Raw genomic sequence first — 19,782 nt, 5'->3', positions numbered from 1 at the left:
TGGTTGTACTCTATTAGTTGAATGCCAACCACATCTTTATTTGAAATGTTTCAGGGATTATCTTATCGTTTAATCTTCAAGTTTAAGATTTGAAATGGTTAATATAAAAAAAGATTTCTAAACCCTGATTTTGTCTTTCAAGAAAAGGTTGCCCCTTTTTATTTTATTTTTTCCTTAACACGATTATAAAATAGGTTGTAAATGTCCTTCCTACCTAAATCAACAAAAACTGACACTAGCAGGACAAAGAGATCTTGATAAACCCTCGACCTTTGTTAAAAATACTTCCAAATAAATCCACATGAATCCACCAAAACACATTTAAAATCCAAAAGTCATGTCTTCTGAAACGTGAATAGCAGGGTACATTAAACCATCTTTTTATGGAGGATATTACATATCGGTTACCATTATGTCCTAGCAACATAAAATTCTATTAATTTACCTATCCTGTAGTGAGCCATTTTTATGGGGTTAGAAGCATCCAATGAACCTACTGCATGTTTCAGGGATCGTGGGAGGAAGCCAGAGAACCCGGAGGAGTCCCATGCAACATGCAACCTCCTCACAGAAAGGCCCTCCTATCGGAATGGAGCCAGGGACTTTCTTACCATGAGGCAGAAGTGCTAACTACTCTATGCAACCCGGAGAGGAAAACAAACAAAAAAAAAATCCTCACTCACACAAGCACTGCTGAGGGCTCATACGCAGCGGCAAATAAGTCGGTTTCCATCTGTGCTTTAAAGACACCACCAGAGCAGACCTACTTGACGCCAGCAGGTGGACTGTTCAACAATGTTGGTGCACAAAAAGAAAAAGCCTTCTAGCCAATGATCAGGTTTTACAGACCTTGGGGACACACAAGGACTGGAAGCCTGGGAGGACAGTGCACATCCAGGAAAATATGGCTTCACCAAGAAAATAGGTAAGATAGTAAAATGCCACTGACTACTCCATAGCTGAGAAGAAACACCTTAAAGTCTGCTCTCGTCTGAACAGGGAGCCAGTACATAGAGGAAAGCATTGGAGTCATTCTGGAAAGTTTACAAGCTTTGGACACTCTTTTTAGGCAATCAGATAAAATGGGCATTACAATAATCCAATCGAGATGTCACGAAAGTGTGGATTAAGATTTCTGGCTCCTTTGATGACAAGACAGGTCTAATCTTAAGATATGATTCTAAGATGGAAGAGAGCAACTCTGGTGACCTCTTAAGATGGAGGTCTGAGGAAAGCATCCTGTAAACAACCACAACAAGATTCCAAACTCTGTCACTGGAATGAATAACACAGTCGTCCAAGGACAGTGTGAAATTTCTCTTCATGGAAGGTTTTTTTTTAATTTTTTTTTTTAATTACAATAAAATTATTCCTGTCTCTGTTTAACTCTGGAGTTAACAGTAACACTCTTTTCTATGGACTGCATTGATTGAGGACAGTAAAATGATTTCGCTGTCACACTGCACTCCCAATCTACACAGTGTGTCAAATAGTGAGTCCAACTATTCGTTATCCAGGTGCAGGCACTCAAGTGGTTTGACTGTTTCTGCTGTTTTTTCTTATTCCATACGGACACCGTCTGGTATACACTGTGGCTTAGTATTATTTCTGTAGAACAGTTCCAAAACCAGCATCGAGATCAGTTCTGTGTGCTTGGACTTCATTAACTTCAACTGTTTAAGCAGCTTGGACATCAAGATAGTTAAAGCAATATCTTTTGCCAATGTAACGTGTTATGTTGCATCAACTCAGGATATTCTTATCGGAATTATTAACATATTAATCAATTCCTTCTGAGAACTGCCCTCTTTGTTTCCGAACACTTAACCAGAGTTTTTCACAGTGCTTAAGGTGTGAGATTGCAGGCTGACAACATTCCTTTTCTCAACATAGAGAACAGCAATAATACTTTAACTATTTGTAAACGTAAAAGCTCACTACACTTCAATTGCATAGGTTAACAACCTAAATTGACCCCTTAGGATGAATGTGACTTTCTAAGAATGTCAGACATGTGGTTGTCTGATTGTGACAAGACTGGTCCGCATATAAATAAGCGAAATACAGGTAAAACTTGCTCATGCTGAATTGTTTTATTCCGGACCAATATTTTATTCTAAAATAAATGAGCCTATGAGAAGGAAAAGGCATTTGTGCCTGGCAATTGGCCAGAAGCTAAATCTTGCCAGGAAGTTTCTTGCATTAATTTACAAAGGTCTCTGACTGATCGCATCACCCACACACACCAATCCTTCCTCTCTTTGTATTTGTCAAGACAGTGGAGTCAATATAAAGTTCAAACCAATACACACTTCTTCTGATTAGTCATGGTAAAAAGCATGTCAAATAATGGAACTAATAAAGAGCTTTTAAAAATCAAAAAGGAGCGATACTACTTTATCACAGCTTATTAAAAATATTGTCATCTGAGAAACATAATGCTCCTTGATCTTTTGGGAGCGGCGTGGCATAGGAGTACCCGAACATTCATGGTTTGATTCCTGGCTCCTCCTGGTGTGTTGAAGTGATGTTGAGCAAGACACTGAACCCCTAAATGCTCCCCTGGCCCTGATGGACAGCAGCCATCATGGTTCATCCATGATAGGTTAATTGCAGAGAAGGAATTTCCTCACGAGGGACAAATAAAGGATAAATTATTATTCTTATTATTCTTATTATTATCATTATTATTATTGAGCGGCATCCTTAAGAGACTGCTGTCACTAGCTCAGCATTCTGACTGCCTGCAAAGTTAGCAGGGCATGGGGGGATACTTGCTCACAAGGAACAATGCCATATCACACACTATTGATTTAGATTAACATACACAGATAAAGTGATTCAAATATTACCTTCCATTGAGCACTATTGAGAGACTTTGATTGCATAATTTATGGAATATATGGGACTGCCGATTTTTGTTAAACATTCGTTGTGTTGAAGGAATTCTTCCAGCCACTCTGTTCACAGGGCCTTCAGCTTTCCAGGGGACAAAAAACATATAGGATAATATCAAAATTTGGGGCCCTTTGGGAAAATTATGAATTGTATTGACGCTCCAGCAAGGGAGAACTTTTTGTTCTGGCATTTGACATAGGTGCTGTTCAGACCTGGCATCTAAATGTCTTGTGATAATATAATCATTATTACACAGCTTGATACATCTAAAAACCTATATCTAAAAAGTATCAAGCAATACAAGAATTATCTGCTGGCATTTTGAGTCCCATGAAAATCCCCTTTGGTTATCAATGTCATTATCAATGTCTTGGCCCACCAGGTGGCAACAATGCACTTCCTGTGTCTAGTCTGCCAACATTTCAAAAAGGAATTAACGCAATACAAACTGGCTTTTGAATAAGCAAACAAATAAGCACCTTGTTTGGCTGAGAAAGCCAGAGCTACGAGACTATTTAAAACATTATCCACACCCATTGTTCATGTGTCTGGACAAAGGGACTCTCCTGTTGACATAGACATGGGGTCTGCTATAACCAGAAATTATTTGGGGATAACACAGAAATAGGATTCAATATCTGTTACAAATTGAATTGTTCCTTGTGGGGAGTGGGGGTTGTTCAATATGTGCAGCACTGATGCGATAATACCCTCCACTCAGTCAAATATATGCGGTGACGAACGCAGCGGACTGCATGCTGCTTACCAAGTACTTTGGAAGACCAGCAAACATGTTTCTTTTCAGCAAAACCTTGTATTTCTTTCAGCTTCAGGTCATTCATTCAGTTTCAAGAGCAACCATGTTTTCAAATGCACCTCAGCAGCATTGAGCTGTGCCATTTGTCATAAACTTCAGCTCGTTGTATTCATTTGGTTGCCAGGATAAGCAATGTCACTTATTTTCCAGGAATGTGAAGTACATTACTAACCAGAGAAGTAATAGTAAATGTGTTTATATTTGGCATCTCCTCTGCATCTCCTTTAAAAAGGTAGACTTGAGCCATGCATTTAATATAATTTATGGATCAGCTTTGGCTTTTGTGACAGAAAATAAAAATGATGAATGCTCTAAGATTGGTCTTGTTTGGTGGCAAAGCGTGCACTGTGCGGTCTACCCAAGTGATGCGCTTTGTGCAGTGTGTGCATGTTTCAGGGACGGAGAGATTGAGATAAAAAGTGCCCACATCAACACACTTGAAAAGGTAGGAGGGTTAGTGATTCATTAAATTACATCAATAAATATAAATATCCATCTTCTTATGCTTATCCTGCACTCAGAGCCCCGGGGGACACTAGAGACTAACCCAGCTGTCATCGGGCAAGAGACGGGGTTACACCCTGAACTGGTCACCAGTCAAGCACAGGGCCACATATAGACAAACAACCATTCACTCACTCATTCATTTGGGGCAATTTTCCCAATTTTATTTCAAATTAACCTGGATGCTTTTAGACTGTGGGAAGAAACCAGAGAACATGGCACATGGCTTGATTCTCAGCTGTCCCTATCATGAAAAATTGACTTTTAGAAAATTGTCATTGTGATATTATGCCATATAACAGTCTTTGCACAAAAATGAGAACATAATTGATCCGCATCAAATTATAGAAGAGGCTTGTTAATATCAGCTCAAGATCAAGCATTCCAAGGTGTCTCAATATCTATCCAGTGAACACTTGAGATTGCATACCACTTCTCACACAACATGTGCAAATAAAATAAAGTATATTTATTTATGAGGACCAAATGCACCATTATATATCAACTCCATTTGTATAATTAATTCCAAATCTGTAGTGGGTGGCAAGCTGTTTCATTGAGTAGCAATCTTGCCTCACACTGATGAGGGTTTAAGGCAAGCTATGGAGAGTTTGCATGTGCTCTCCATGCTCATATGCATTCTCACAGTGATCTGGCATCCACCTACATGTTTCAACAAATGCAGCAAATTAACTGACACTAAATTAACTTAATGTGTTAACACGAGTGTGAATGGTTGCATGACTATAGCCCCCCCTGTGATCGACAGATGCCTGGAAATGATCTTCCATCTTGCATGTTGTCAACAGGGTTTGGCTCCAGTCCCCATTCAACCCTGTGAGCAGGATAAATGGTATAGATAATGGCCAGATAGACTTGTTGCTACTTGAGGAATCTTGTTTCACGGCTCAGGATGATTATATGTTAGAACAATTGCATGTTGCTAAAAGCACAACAAATCTCACACATTGACACACTTGAGATATATATCAATTTATGATTTTGAAATTATAGGGCATTATGCAATACTAAAAATATGGTGCTGTTGAGAGTCAGTAATTACTTCCACTCACTCTGCGGACATTAGGCAGTGACTCAAGTGATATTTACTTTCACACAGAATGTGATCAGAGTTTCATGACCTACATGTATGGTGAAAGGGTTCAAATTTACTCCATATGACGAGGGATACATATGAATAGGTTTGAGTCAAGCCAGTGTATCATTCTCAGTGTCTTCACACCTGTGCTCAGTGTTCCACTCGTAATCACTTTACCTGCAATGCATGTCAATGCAGGGACTCTACAATACCATACGGGAGTTTAGGTTGCAAACATAGCAGTTGAACATCTGGGGGAGGGGAAAGTCTAAGAGAGCAGATTGACTGCTGAGGGCAGGGGGAAGGGGTGTTTATCCATAGGCATTCACAACTACTCAAATAGTCATGCATGTGTGTGTTTGTAGAGATGCAGGAAGAAAGTATTAAGTTAACACAACTACAACTCCAGTTCAGTCAAATGGAAGACCACACACACACACACACACACACACACACACACACACACACACACACACACACACACACACACACACACACACACACACACACACACACACACACACACACACACACACACACACACACACACACACACACACACTTTCCTACTCTCCTCCCCCACCCCTTCTCTGCTTTCCACCGGGGCCTCCCTCCAGTGAGGACGGCCAAAAGAGAGAAGTTGGACCCAGCTATCTTCCCGTCTTATCCTAACAGGATTCAGTCTGTACACAAAGGCCTGTAAGAATAATGAAAGGGTATTTGGGAGCACTTGTCACAAGGTTACACAGTGTACACAGCTTCCTAAAAGCATAACACTCCACCACAACATAAAACAAAAGGTACTAATCACAGACTAGCAACTTAAATACTACTTACCAATGGACATCAGCCACTGGACTGGCATTAAGAGACTGGGGGTTCACACTTCAAGCATGTGGTGTCAATAGTACCACAAAAGAAATAAAGCTCTGATGCTGTATGTAAAGAGGCCTGTCTGAGATGCCAAGCTTTAAAAGTGCTACCCTCCTTTCAGTTTGATCATATAAAGCTCAGATTAAGCAAGTCTAAAAAAATAGAAAATAAAAAAACATTTTACCATGACAGGCTAAACAGTTTAAAATACATAAAATAACTGTTCATTTGAATTAAATACAGAGGACTCAACTCAAGAGTATTTTTGGCAAAACCCAAACACAGTTTTACAGAATATTACAACTCATCCTTGAAACCTCACCTTATTGTTGTGGAGGAGTTGGTGTGCTAGTGAATTGTCACTGTACAGGAATTACTTCTACTGAGCTGGGCTCCCCAAGGAAGAGCTAGAGTCCATCTCTGAGTAGAGGAACACCTGGATTAACCTACTCTGTCAGTTGCCTCTATTCCCTTTTTTAAAATCTCAAGTTTTATTTTTGTTACTTTCAATTCTCTGTTGGCATGAAATGAATCCAGAATTCTAATATTTTAGTTATACTTCCAAATTTTGATGAGGATTGTGATAGAATATGCAGAACCCCATTAAACCAACAGCATACCAAAGAGACATTCAGTAATGTGGAAAAATTCAAAGGAGGATTTGAGAATATTGGCTCAAAGACTATGTTTACTTTACAATTTTGTTAAAACTCTGCTGTCAGAAATTGCAGAGGGAATTGGAGATAAGGTCATTCATCTCATCTTTCTGTATGTCTTTCTTCTCCAATTTAGTCTAAGTGTCAGACGTCTGTGTTCAGCGAAAAGACTGCTATGTGAGTCTTATTCTGACGAGTGTGTCTAAGTCAGGTGAGGAAGAGGTGTGGAATGAGGTGGATATTGAAAAGGTCTGGGAGAGGTGGTAATAGAAAGAGGTAAAGGTATGTCTAGTAGAGCAAATATTTTAGTTTGGAGGCAATGAGAGTACCGCTGACTGAGTAAACCCCACAGCCTGTCACATCCTATTCTCAGCTTCACTGCGCAAGACAGGGCTGACGACCAAAACGTGAGCGAGCACAGTCACATGATCTAGGACCATCCACTGTGCTCAAGTGGGAAGAGAGGAGAAAACCCCATTAAACTAATTTCAGATTTGACCAGAAGTACTAAATTCCATCAAACACAAGTGTCATCTGAGAAGTCTGAGATCATCTTGCAAGAAGACAGAACCTACAAAAGTCGATTACAAGTCTGTCTTGAAAATTAAAAGATTTCATTAGCAGGGAATGTCTGTTACTCTGAACCCACATCCTTGTCCATATACCTGAAGTCGTATCAGTGGACTGGCAAAATAAATAATGAAACTCTAACCCCTGAAGTGAACATGATACAAAAAAAAGAATAGAGGCTGTTGCCTATAACACATAGATAATAGGTCAAGGAGCAATTCTAAAACTTAATGGAGGAACTCATATTACTAAAAAAGTTGGTTGAAATGCCAGATAGTATTCTTTAGTACAGACAAGGAGCAGCAGCCTGCATGCATTCCAGAACTCTGATCTAATCCATGAGTCTCTGTCACTGCTGCATCAATTAATTTGTTGTTCTTTGTGGTGTTTTGACACTTGCTTTTGCAGAGACAAACTTGCATGGACCAGCTTTGGTAAGAGACAGTAGTTGTGAATGACTTGTAGGCCTGAATTCATAAACACAGCAAGGGACAGTTAAGAAAAAAAGCTTAAGGTTACTCAAGTGCTTTTCAATCCAATTATCAAATTAGTAATAGATTTAAATTAAAAGACACTATTTCCTCTTTTGTCAAAGAGGCTACCCTTGACACAAGCAGATAATTTCACAGAAATAATTGTCCCTGTACAAATCAACTTTTGAGTGAAATCACACTATTATTAAGACAGAAAAAAATAAAATCAAACAGATGAAGTAAGGTTTCTATCAATACAAAAGGATTTTCTTGTTAAGCTGTAGTGAATGTCTTCAAAAAATATTTATTCCCCAAGGCAAAGCAAAGTCGTCGTCCACGTGACACAGATATAGAGGATACTGTTGTGTGTGTACTTTTGTACACAAAGAAAAAGACATTGTTGGCCAGACCCAAAACAACACAGCAGATTGTTTCCCTCTGACAAAGACAGGCTGGTTTTTCATAGTGAAACAGGGCCGATTTACTGCCTGTGGCTTCAAAAGACTCGGAGCGGAAGCCATTCTAAGAGAGAGTGCAGCTCACTGAGCAGACAGTAAAAATGTTATTCACATTATTCAACCGAATAAAGCCACAGAAGAAAAGCCTTAGAGATATCTCCCAATGTTGACAAATGAGAAGGAAAGTATTCGTACTAAATATAGAAGACGGAAATCATATATTTTGTGATACTGGCTGCTAAACCTTGCTATGTGTGCTAGCTGCAGCGAGTAAAACTAAGCTAACTCAAAGATATAAATGAGTATTTGGCATCATTAACTGCATGATGACAGTATGGTGCCAGAGCTTTTGTGTTGTCACTATCAAAGTTTGCCCAAATAAGTGTCTAGCTTTTCTGGTGAGACCACAATTTAACAGAAAGGCCTATAGTTAACAAAAATATAGGGGGTACCTTATTCCTAACCTTGAATAGCAAATCGCACTTATTTGATTCATTTTCTCATCATTTAACTCCAGTGGTGCTTTCGTTTTTCCCCAATGTGATCTTGAACCATGCCTCTTTGAGAAGACAGGAACCTTTTTGTACATTAACACAATAAATGCCTAACATCTGTTACCTCTGACCTAGTGTGTATAAACCCCCAACAGTTCTGGCGTATTCCCACAGGTTACAAGTTCAGAATGAGATCAACAATTCATGAGTCCCTGTAAACAAGGAAAGGCTATGCAGAGAGGGGAGTGAGGAGAGCCTTTGGACAATGTGTGGGCATGATGCGTGTGATGTCTGCAGCCGTGTGCAAGATAAAGACTGGAAGGGGGTGGAGGGCTAAATCACTGTGCCTCTGACCCGGGTCATAATGGCATTAGAACACAGATGGAATTATCCGGGCAGAGTTTGTAGAGCATAAACAAGTGGGTCAAAAAGGGAAGGATGACACTGACCAAAATCATGGGAAAATATAAAAGAGGAGAAGTATAGTGTGGACTGGGCAAGAATACATGGGCAATTGGATTTTATAGATTGTCTGGACTTATCTCCTCTTCTGTCCTCCAAAATACCTAGAGGTGTCCTGCCCTATATGTAAGGGGGGTGGGGTTAAAGGTCAGCATGCTTGTGCAAGTTATTGAATGTCGACACAGGCCATGACCATTGTTGTTCTGTCCTCTCAATAGACAGTCAATGCCAGTATGGAAGTGGAATTGATTGTCTGCTTGTAAATCAGTGAGCAAAGAGGACGTTTAGGAATGGCTATATGACGTTCAATTCTGCTTTGTTCACACACAAGATGACAAAGCAGGACATTAAATTTTGCAATGATTTCAATGCAATTTTTTTAATAAGGACAAATCGTTGAGAAAAGTAAAAGGACAATTGTTAATTCTATCCAAAAATAAGGAGAAAGTGGGCAATTTTTAAATATCTGCTGTCAAAGTAATAATAACAATAATAATAATGGGTTTTATTCTATGAAGTTGAAATGAAAATGCTAATAAGACTTAGTTGGCTTGTGATCGCTATCGTACTGCAGTCAGCCACAGATGACAGGAACCCAATGGACAGAGATGTAGATTAAAATTAAAAACAACTTGGACCATTTACAGATGCATTCTTGAATAATTCAAAACTGCCCTACATATAGTGTTAAATATGCAGTATTGCCGCCAGCCAAAATCTCTCATCTTTTGGGAGGCCACATCTCTTAAACCCTTCTCCTTTCTAAGCAGAGACATGTGTATGCTCTAGAGGGTGGACAAGCCAATATAGCAAAGTTTTGGGAGGGTGTAATGTCTCATATCTATGGAAGAGGACACCTACCCTGAAATTTAAGAGGGGCTTTGGGGTTGACTGCCAGGCCTGCTTTGTACTGGGGAGCTTATCCTCTTTGTAGCAAAGGCAATCCAGTCACCATGACTTAGCTACTCTATAGTAAGGTTTGTAAAACCTGCGTCAGCGTCGCGTGACTGCTGCAGCCCACTTAGTTGCAGACTCAAATAAACAAAAGTTTGCTGTGCTGCTACATTCCTACAGCTATCGCTACATAGTTTTCCTTTCAAAGATCAAACGATCCCCATATCATTCCATGTCGCCTTCAAATGTACATTTGAAGCTAACTTTCCATGCCTTGATTCCGCAAATATTTCACACTGAAGAGATTTCTCATTCAAAAACACACATGGTTTTCAGAAAGACTGAAATACAAAAACAGGTTATTTTGTCAGCATGTTCCTCTTGACATTGCATGGTGTTTTACGCATGAGATTGCAGAATATCTATTTAACGGTCTTGTTTTTGCTGCAAGCTGCAAGCAGTAAACATAGGCAAGGCTCTCAACACTAGACGATGCTCTGCTGTGACAAAGAAATAAGGAAACTTAAGACTAGATTCAGAATGAAAACCAATATTTTTTTGGCATAAGCTAAATGTGTATGAATCAGGGATTAAAAAGTACTTGGCGGAGAACATATGACAGACATCAAAATGTGTAATATAGAATTACAAAAAACAAGAAGCTAGAAACAGAGGAAACAAACAAAAAAGAGGAAGAAACATTCACATACCTGCAGTACAAGAGGTTCTGGGTTGAATGCCAAGGTCATGAGGAGCTGCATTCTCTCAGTGTCCTTGAGGTTCTTGAGGAGGAAGCTGCCTGAGTCTTTGGTCTCAGCATACCTGCGAACCACACGGTCCAGCAGCCTCTGAGAGGGGCAATGCACCAGGTCTGACCAGCCTTCAACCACCTCAGGAGTGAGCAGACGAACATCACCATTGATCCGGGCAAATTCAGTTTTGTACATTGCCTGGATGAGGTCACAGCGAGACCTGCCTGTGGCCCTTTTGCAGATTTTCTGGTCTATCTCTGCAAGTTCCTGGTTGGAGCCCAGTCGTTTAAGCACTACACGCCGAGTGCCTTCCCTGGGCTCACCATACTGAGCAAAGTAAACATTTTTGACATTGAAAATGTCTAAGAATCGCAGACGGCCCCACGTTTCAAATGAAACCTGACCATTCATGAACTTGCGGCACCAACTGGTGCCAAAGCAGGCGGGACACTTGTTAAGGTTGATGAAACGTCTGTCAGTAAGCTCATTCTTCTGGAATGAGGCAAAGAGGTTGTGGGTGTTCATCAACAAAATGACAAACAATCCAACCACCAATAGGAGCTTCAAACAGCGATAGAGGCGGCCGAGCTTGAGAGGCAAGAAACGCAGCATGATGTGGACAGGGCAGGGGTCGCGTGGGACAGAGGGGAGAGGCAGCAAGAAGATTGTCAAAAAGCTGACCTCAATGCCTCTCTGTCATAGTGTATGGGGGTAACTTCTAAAGCCACAGGCAGGGCTGAGTATGGCACAGCTTCCCCGTGCCAGTCCCTGGCAGAGGCCAGTGAGTCATGTCCTCCGTTCTTTATATAAATGAGCAATCTTGAGTCCGCAAATCTGAAATCAAGCAAAAAAGTAAAAGGAACTCAGTTCAGAGCAGAAAGGAGACACAAAGCATTGTTAATCAGATTAATAACAGGGCCCCCATGGGTTAATTTTGGTCCATCACAATTAACATGTTCATTGCATTCCATTTTGTCGGAGCAAAAAGTCTCATGACGGAACGTGAGATATATTTTTATATCAATATAACACGTTTTATTTTACTAAAGAACAACAAGATAAAATAAAAAAAACAAAAACAAACATCGATATTAATGTGACCCTCTTTTAGCCAGATGCTGAGAAAGACTAACTTGTTTACATTATTGGAAGCCCTGACATTCTGCAAAGATGGTTTGGCGCAAGGCGGCCAGTGCCGTCACCAAAGTGCTTGCAGAGCAATCAACAACGAATGGAAGAATTGCTGTTGAGGATTTTTAAACTGAAAGTGCTTCGGTGAAACTAAAACTCCTTCCTGCAACGTGTGCAAAATACTTCACAATGAGAGCACCAATAAGTTCTTAGATTCTGTCCATCTTGATCAAGTTGGTTCAGCATTTGCCCACCAATCAGTGGCAATGAGAGGAATTGTGGGATTTTGAGTCATTGTGCTGTGTGCATCCATTAAAAATGTCCATTAAATTAATCATGCAAATTATGCAAACCTAGATATACATGTTCATTTTAATAGCCCTAGTTATTGGTCCCATGATCATTGGCAACATAATAAAAACAGTAAATTTGAATTTCCTCCTGTTGGACCGAAATACATGACTATGCTTGTTAAATAAAAAAGTACTTCTGTAGTTTTGTCACATGCATTTCATTTGTTTAAGATATTTCCTTACTTTTTGAGCAGATGCTGGATGGCCTGAAGCCAAAGCAATTTACCAGACCGTGTCAGTGTGAACACATTCTCACTAAGATACAATTCAGTGGTTACAAAGATAAATAAAAGAGAGAGAGAAAATAGTGCCAGTGATCAAATTAAAAACAGTCAATATACATTTTTGTTTTTGTAATTGCAATACAGAAGATAAAGAACTTTATCACAATATTCTAATCTTCTGAGACAGTCCTGTAAGCTCTGGAAGACTAGAAGAATAACACTAACACACTTCACAAATGTAATCATTTTCACATCTATTTTCAAATCAAAGAATCTCAATTTGCATTGTTAAGAGAATCACATTCGGTCTGGTTAACCTTTGATAACAGTTGATGTGCTCCGTCTGAATCACTCTTTGAAGCAGCTTCTTTGAAAATGGATAGTGTCAATAAAATCATACTCCTGGTTAAGGGAGGGAGGGTCTGGCCTGAGCACCTTCATCAAACATATATTTTTGTGGGTAGAAAGGTGCACAATAAAAACAAAAAAAACATCAATAGAGGAAGGACAAGGCCAAGCTGATTTTGGGAAAACAACTCCCAACAGCCTCATAAGCCTATCACAAAGTTTTTGTGACAAAATCTAAAAGCTTCAATCTGCTTTTTAGCAATGAGTCTTATAAGACGCTTTAAATTATAAAAAAAAAAAAAAAAAAAAAATTAAAAAAAGGAAAATGACTGGCCATGCAAATTAGCAATCCTCAATTAGAACTCATTAGGACATGCCAATTAGAACTGCTGACTACAGAGGGCAGAGCTGAAGAAATGCACACACAACTGTGACTGGTTAGTGTGTGAGTGTGCATATATAATGTGGGGTTACTTGATTTGCTTTCAGCTCAAAACAGTTTAGATATGTGAAAGACACAGAAGATTTAGGCACCCGAGTGAGCAGTGGCTGTGACACATCCAGCCGTGGAGTGCAAGATAACCTGAATACACTAGTTGTCACAAATACCTTTACCTCTTTACCTATACCTCTGAAAATACCTTTAATAGATCAGGTATTCATCGCTTGTGTAAAAACAGACTTTGTCCTAAGAGGGGAACTAGATGCCCACATTATGTTTTTTTCTTTTTTAAAAAAAAGCACAATAGTTTTACATTTTCATATCAACAATAAATCTAAAATGCAAGACATTTAATTTAACATGTACACGGTATTCTTACTTACAAGATAAAAACAACATGTGAGGATGTTACTGTAGATCTTGACCAAAAAAAGCAATCTGTACAAAACCAAATGGTCACAGTAAATTTTTAACTGTAATGTCGTATCATTTCCCAACAAATAAGATGAATTTGCGCCATCTTTTTAATGACCTATCTATCTATGTATCTATCTCAATGTACCATCTCTGTATCAAATGGAGCAACGTCATTCAGGGATATTTACAAAAAGATAAGGCTCAACAGCCGCTGCATACTTAGTTCTGTTCTGAATCGGTTCCAGATTTTTTTTTTCTCCATTGACATTTTGGAACATACTGATGTAAAGAGTTTTAAGTCTGGAACAACATGCTTCCATATGAATTATAGCCATAACATATGTGGTTAGGTGAATGTGCACGACTGTGAACATTAGTGCTAAAGAGGTGAAAGAAAAATTCAACATTACATTCTAGTTGCATATTTCTGGTTCCATATTTCTGGTTCAGATGTATTTAATCTAGAAAAAGCATTTCAATTCATTGGTGCCAGTTAGTAAAAAGGAAAAAAAAAGTTCTGGAAAAACAACGACTTCAGCAAAATGCATTCAGCGTAATATATGTGCAACAACCAAATAACATTTCTGTTATACCCATTCAAGCTGTGCTAAGGAGAAGAGCAACACAGTAAGTTGCTAATCCAAACTGCCCAAAATATTCACCATAAAATGGGGAATGAAAGCTTCATTGTGAAACAGCAAACAACAATAGGGGGGTGGATTGGAGAAAATAATTTATTGCTTGGAGGGAAAGCAATATTTTATTACTAAAATATATCGAATCAAATACCATTTAGTATTTGATACTGCCAGCAAAACATTGCCGTCAAGATCTCAGGAATAGAGAGGTTTAACCAGGATTTGCAAAAGCTCAGGAGGGACAAAACACGACCCCAGCCTGGCAGACAGTAAGTCACAGAAGGCTGGAGCAGGCTCCAAACACCACCTGGACACAGTAGAGTAATGAGATGCACATGCAGGCAGCTAACAAGCTAAAACATAGCTTCTTCCTTCCCCCTGGAGAAAGTGCTAGGCCTCAATTACCTATGGAGCATTACCTGGATTATGTCAATGACCGAACTAATTGCAGCAGTGAAAGGAAAGGCAGCAAGCAGTATTTTGTCTTTGCTAATGGGACAGAGGTCTAAAAATGCTTATAATAAAAAATATATACAATTAAATGTACAAATATGCCATTGTCAATGACTAATTATCAAGCTGCACATTGATATCAAACTAGAAAGTACAATAAATAAAATGCAGCTTTCATTTTCACAGCCCGTTGCTGCTACTAAAGACATAGATAAAATATGAATTAGACTAAAACATTCTGCTTTATTGGAAAGATGACATGGTAATTAAGATGTGGATCATTTTCCTTGGTAATTACCTCACTAAAGTGCTTCTTGAAAATATTATACAGTACCTGCAAATCATTTAGTTCATTCCCAATCATCTATGGTTATATACCACTCGGTTGCTTTTGAGGTTAAAAACATGCAGAGAGAAAGGAAGATTTTTGGTCAAGATTGCCTAGTCATAATTTTGGAAAGGGTAAAAGTCATTCAAGTTTCCAAATCAAATCCAGATGATGTGTTTTCTCTCACAGATCTTCACCATGCAATCTCAATCAAATTTAAAACAGTCTTTTTGGAATTGAGGATTCCTTCGGCAACTTGTGCACCCAAAGAAATATCAGTGTTTACAGCCACCCATATCTTTCACTTCTCTCCTTGATAAGCATGAAGGAAGGACACACGACAACAAGAACAAAACCATTTTACATTCAGTAAGAAATTAACACTCATCATATTGTGCCACAGCCAAAAGTGGGGTAGGAAGTTTTTCAGCATACCCACTCTACAAAGTACAGCGGTGAGCACGAAAGAAAGCAAAGAAAAAAGGGCAAATCAAAGGATGCCTCACTCCTCATGCATAGGAGATGAGTCTCGCGTTCAAAATGCTCCAAGTTTGGCAGATGTTAAGAGCCGCAAAATGGCTCATTACTGGGACAGGAAAGGCGCAAGATGAAGCAATAGGCCCCATGTTGACTTAAAAGGGAATGACAAAGGTCAAGACAGAAACATGACATTGTAATATCCGAATATTTCTATTTTATTAAACTTAAATTTTTGACAAAGTAACCTAGATAAGAAAGAATGTTGAAAAATTATTTTACTCCTTGAATAATCTTTTCCACTTCTCATGGCTGCATGAGGGCCAGGCTACACTGAGACAGAGCCATTTTCATCCGTGAACTTATGACACAAAGAGGTTGTGCCACACATGAACACAACTATTAATAGAAATAAAAGATAGATACTTATTAATAGAAATTATTAATAAAATGTTAAAAATGAGAAGATAAAGAACAAGGAGAGAAATACAAATTGAACAATGTCACTGTTTTGGTGAAGTAAAGGACTAAAAGCATATTACATGGACTCAGAGGAGCTGAGGGAAGACAGGAGGCCGTCTGTTAATGGGAAGACTGCTGCTCCCCAATCCAGAGATTGGGATGAAACTATGTTGGAGTTTCCTTGAGCAAGATTCTAAACTTGTCACTCCTAATGAACAAGATGGTATTTTGCAGAGCAGCATCTACCATCTGTGTATGAATGTAGCACTTTGAGTTCCTATATAAATAAGCCCAATTTTAGAGCTTCCACATAAACACATGATCGTATTTACTAGCATATACTGGGATGGCTGTACTGGAGGATCAAAAAAAAAAAGCTTCCTTTGGCCTACCCCTCCTCCAATTCAATGTGAGGCTGTAGCTGCCAAGGTTATCGATTAAGAGAGTCAATAATGTTTGATCACAAAAACATTCAACCACAGCCAAATTGCCTCAGTACGGCAAACACATATACAGTGATGGATAGCTACAAATGACAGTAACATTTCAATACCTAATTTGGAATGAGGTGTTCAGAATATAAACCCCAATTAACAGCATCCCTTATGAACATTAATCTGTTCATGTCTGGTCCAGACTGAATGCTAAAGGTTTTAATGAGAATATCAATTGTAACAGCTTTGTGCCAAACGCACAGATGTCTGGGCACACTTTAACTGAGACTTGTCATTCAACAAATAAAATGTTTGTTTGGTCCAAACACTTGCCTTATTTCACAAAGCAATATCACTCCATAAATGTTTCCTTGAAATATATCTGAATATTACAGCTGTAAGAAAAAGATCAGGAGGACACCTAGAGACTGAAGACCTCTGCCTAGACAAATATTAAAAAAAGATTATTACTATCTTTGTGTTTTTTTTTTGTTGATAAAATTATATATACACATGCTTCAAAAATGTCATTTGACTTGTGGTTGGTAGGTTTTATTGATATTTATTTTTAAAATCAGCACACCGTATCTAGTTTTTAGTTTAAATAAAACCAAAGTTTAAGTGCACATATAATGTATTTTTGTTCAGTGAGGGCTTACCATTTCATCACAACATTTACATATGTACATTCTACTGACTCCAGTATTTCAAATTCTCTTAAAAGTACAAATTTCCTTTGCAACACAATAGCCAAAAATGATAACGTGCAAAAATATCACATAGTTTAGAGAATGTCAAACACAAGTCATCTCCACTAATATAAATAACTGCTTTTGTTGACGAATATATATAAAATCTGTCTTTCAAGGCATTAAATAACAGAGCTAATACTGCATCCTAAGGGAGATAATTCTCTGTTATTGCTTTAGGAAGTGTAAAGGATTTATATAGGTTGAAAATTTTCTTCAGACTAAGTAGTGGCTTCTTCCTTTGACCCATGCAACACCCTCTCAAAAAATCATTTGAAATAAGCAGAAAATGTTTGAGGACTTAGTCTAAGACTTAGTCTTAGAAATGTTTAATTTGAGCAAAAAATAAACTAAAAAGAAAAGTAAAATAAGAACATAAAACAAATTCAAAGCGAGACTTCGGACTAAACAGACTGTGATCATTTTGGTGAAGGCAACAAATTGATGAGTCTTAACGTCAAAACAAAAAGGATCTACTCCTGTGGGGGGTTTTAAGCCACATTTACAAGATATTCATTCCCCTGCTGAGTCTTGAGAAATAGACAAATCGACCACAAACAGAAGTCCTGAGCAGGATTTTGTGAATTTTCATATTTCCTTGTCAACTAACCTTGAAGACCGGCTCTGCAATTACAATTCTGTTGTGAAAAAATTAATTTTAAGCAGCCACATCCTATTCATTAGAAATTCCTTAGGACTTATAATAAGCTTTGTGGAGACCAAACAGTGGGACTGTTGTGGTAATTTGTTTTTCCTTGAAGTTCCAACATGTAATCCTTATTGCGCCACACTTTTTTATGGCCAAGTCAATTAAACTATTATTACAAATTAGCTTTTCCTTCCAAATGCCTGAGCCTGTCTATCTATTAGACTAATGGCTGGACCTGATGTTCTTTCATGCCAACAAGCCAGTCAAATACGGAGCAAATCAATTGAATTCAAGTTCAGGCGCACACATCGAGGTACGTCCGTTGAGAAGTACACAATGCCAATTACATTAAAAAAAGGACGCGCTGCAAAAACAAATCTCGCTGATAGAATAGGGAAATTACCAAACACATTAACTGGCAAATCACATTTTGTTTGCTCTGCATTCAAAAGAATACATAGGGTTAAAGGGACTGCTAATGTTTTCTGTTCATTATCATAGTTTGACTGTGAGGGTAAAATTAAGCAGCGTGACAATCGGCGGCACTGTTTTTTTCTTTTCTTTTTTTTTTTTTTTTTTTAACTGTGTGCATTGGGATTTAATACACACAAAAAGGAATTTGCACTAATAAAACGCAGTGTTTCCATCCAAGATGACACGGGACTGGTAATATTAACCTACATGTCGCTGCCCGGCGGATGCGGGCATCAGATAAGAGTTTGTTGAAAGAAAACACCAAATCTATCTCGTCCTCTCATCTCGACTGCTGTGACAATTGCCTCGTATATTAAAAGAGTTATTGCAGAATTTCCCCGAGTGGATATTTCATCTCCCAATAGATCAAATCGATGTTTTGGATTTTTTTTCACCAATGCGACAGACGCAGTTTCTCGGAGATCAGAAGTAACAACTATGAAACAAACCTGTCTTTCACTTTCCGTTGTTCACCCGGTCTCAAACAGCGGCTGCGGTTCGCTAAGCGCTCAGTTGACCATTCTTCAAAGTTGGTAGTACGGCGGGAGATGGGATTTATGTCACAAACTCGAATATCTAACCGAAATCGCCTCGTCCGAGCTCCAACCGAGAGTGTCTATGGAGTGAACTCACATGGACTTCCCATTTCTAGCTCCTCGGTATCTAGCCGGCTAACCTGCTAGCTGCTGAAATAAACAGTTGAGATGTCGAGTCTTAACTCTTCATATACCGAGTCTTTCGGGCGGCAGGACGTGGTCGTCACCGCATAAAACACCGTCCTTCGTTTTTCGCCTTAAAGTCCGTACGTGTTCGCGTATCAATAGTCCCTTCGCAGTCACAGAAACGTTTCCTTTTCTGCCCGCCGCTGGAAACCGCTCACTCCTCTCCAGCACCACAATGGGTTCTGTTTCGACCCTTTTCAACACCAGCCTTTTAGACTTTACGACACCCGATGTCTGTTTACGGTCCCGGTTGCTAAGCGATTATTCTAATAGTCTCGTCTGGAACGCCATCCCAGGCTAAGTTTTTCACGATCTTTTTTTTTCCTCCTTTTTTTCGATAATAACTCCCACTCATGTGTTGGGCTCCCGACCAAAAATGACAAAGTGTATCCGAAAGAAGGAATGGAAGAGACATGTTTCACATTAACAAAATTATTGCAATGTGTCGGATACGAAGTTGGATTAAATGAGTATTTGACCTTTTCGACTTTGACAAAAGCTATAACATATCCAGCACTATGAAAGCGGATA

The 19,782-nt window shown here is 38.9% G+C and overlaps 1 protein-coding gene across 1 annotated transcript in view; it reads right to left on the bottom strand.

The window, feature by feature from the left end:
• Nucleotides 1–19,447, bottom strand: part of dipk2ab (divergent protein kinase domain 2Ab) — a 31,878-nt gene extending 12,431 nt beyond the window's left edge. Inside the window, 3 exon segments of the mRNA XM_086151111.1 lie at nt 10,909–11,390; nt 11,393–11,784; nt 18,979–19,447. Of these exon segments, the coding sequence (XP_086007237.1) occupies nt 10,909–11,390; nt 11,393–11,438 (528 nt within the window). The 5' untranslated portion in view covers nt 11,439–11,784; nt 18,979–19,447.
• Between the last annotated feature and the right edge of the window lie 335 nt (nt 19,448–19,782).

This window comes from Fistularia commersonii, chromosome 8, assembly GCF_037954325.1.
Source record: "Fistularia commersonii isolate RoL2024-O1a breed Wild chromosome 8, RoL_Fcom_v1.0, whole genome shotgun sequence".
NCBI classification, from domain to species: Eukaryota; Metazoa; Chordata; class Actinopteri; order Syngnathiformes; family Fistulariidae; genus Fistularia; species Fistularia commersonii.
The sequence above is the reverse complement of the archived record's forward strand: the minus strand, read 5'-3'. Positions and strand labels throughout refer to the sequence as shown.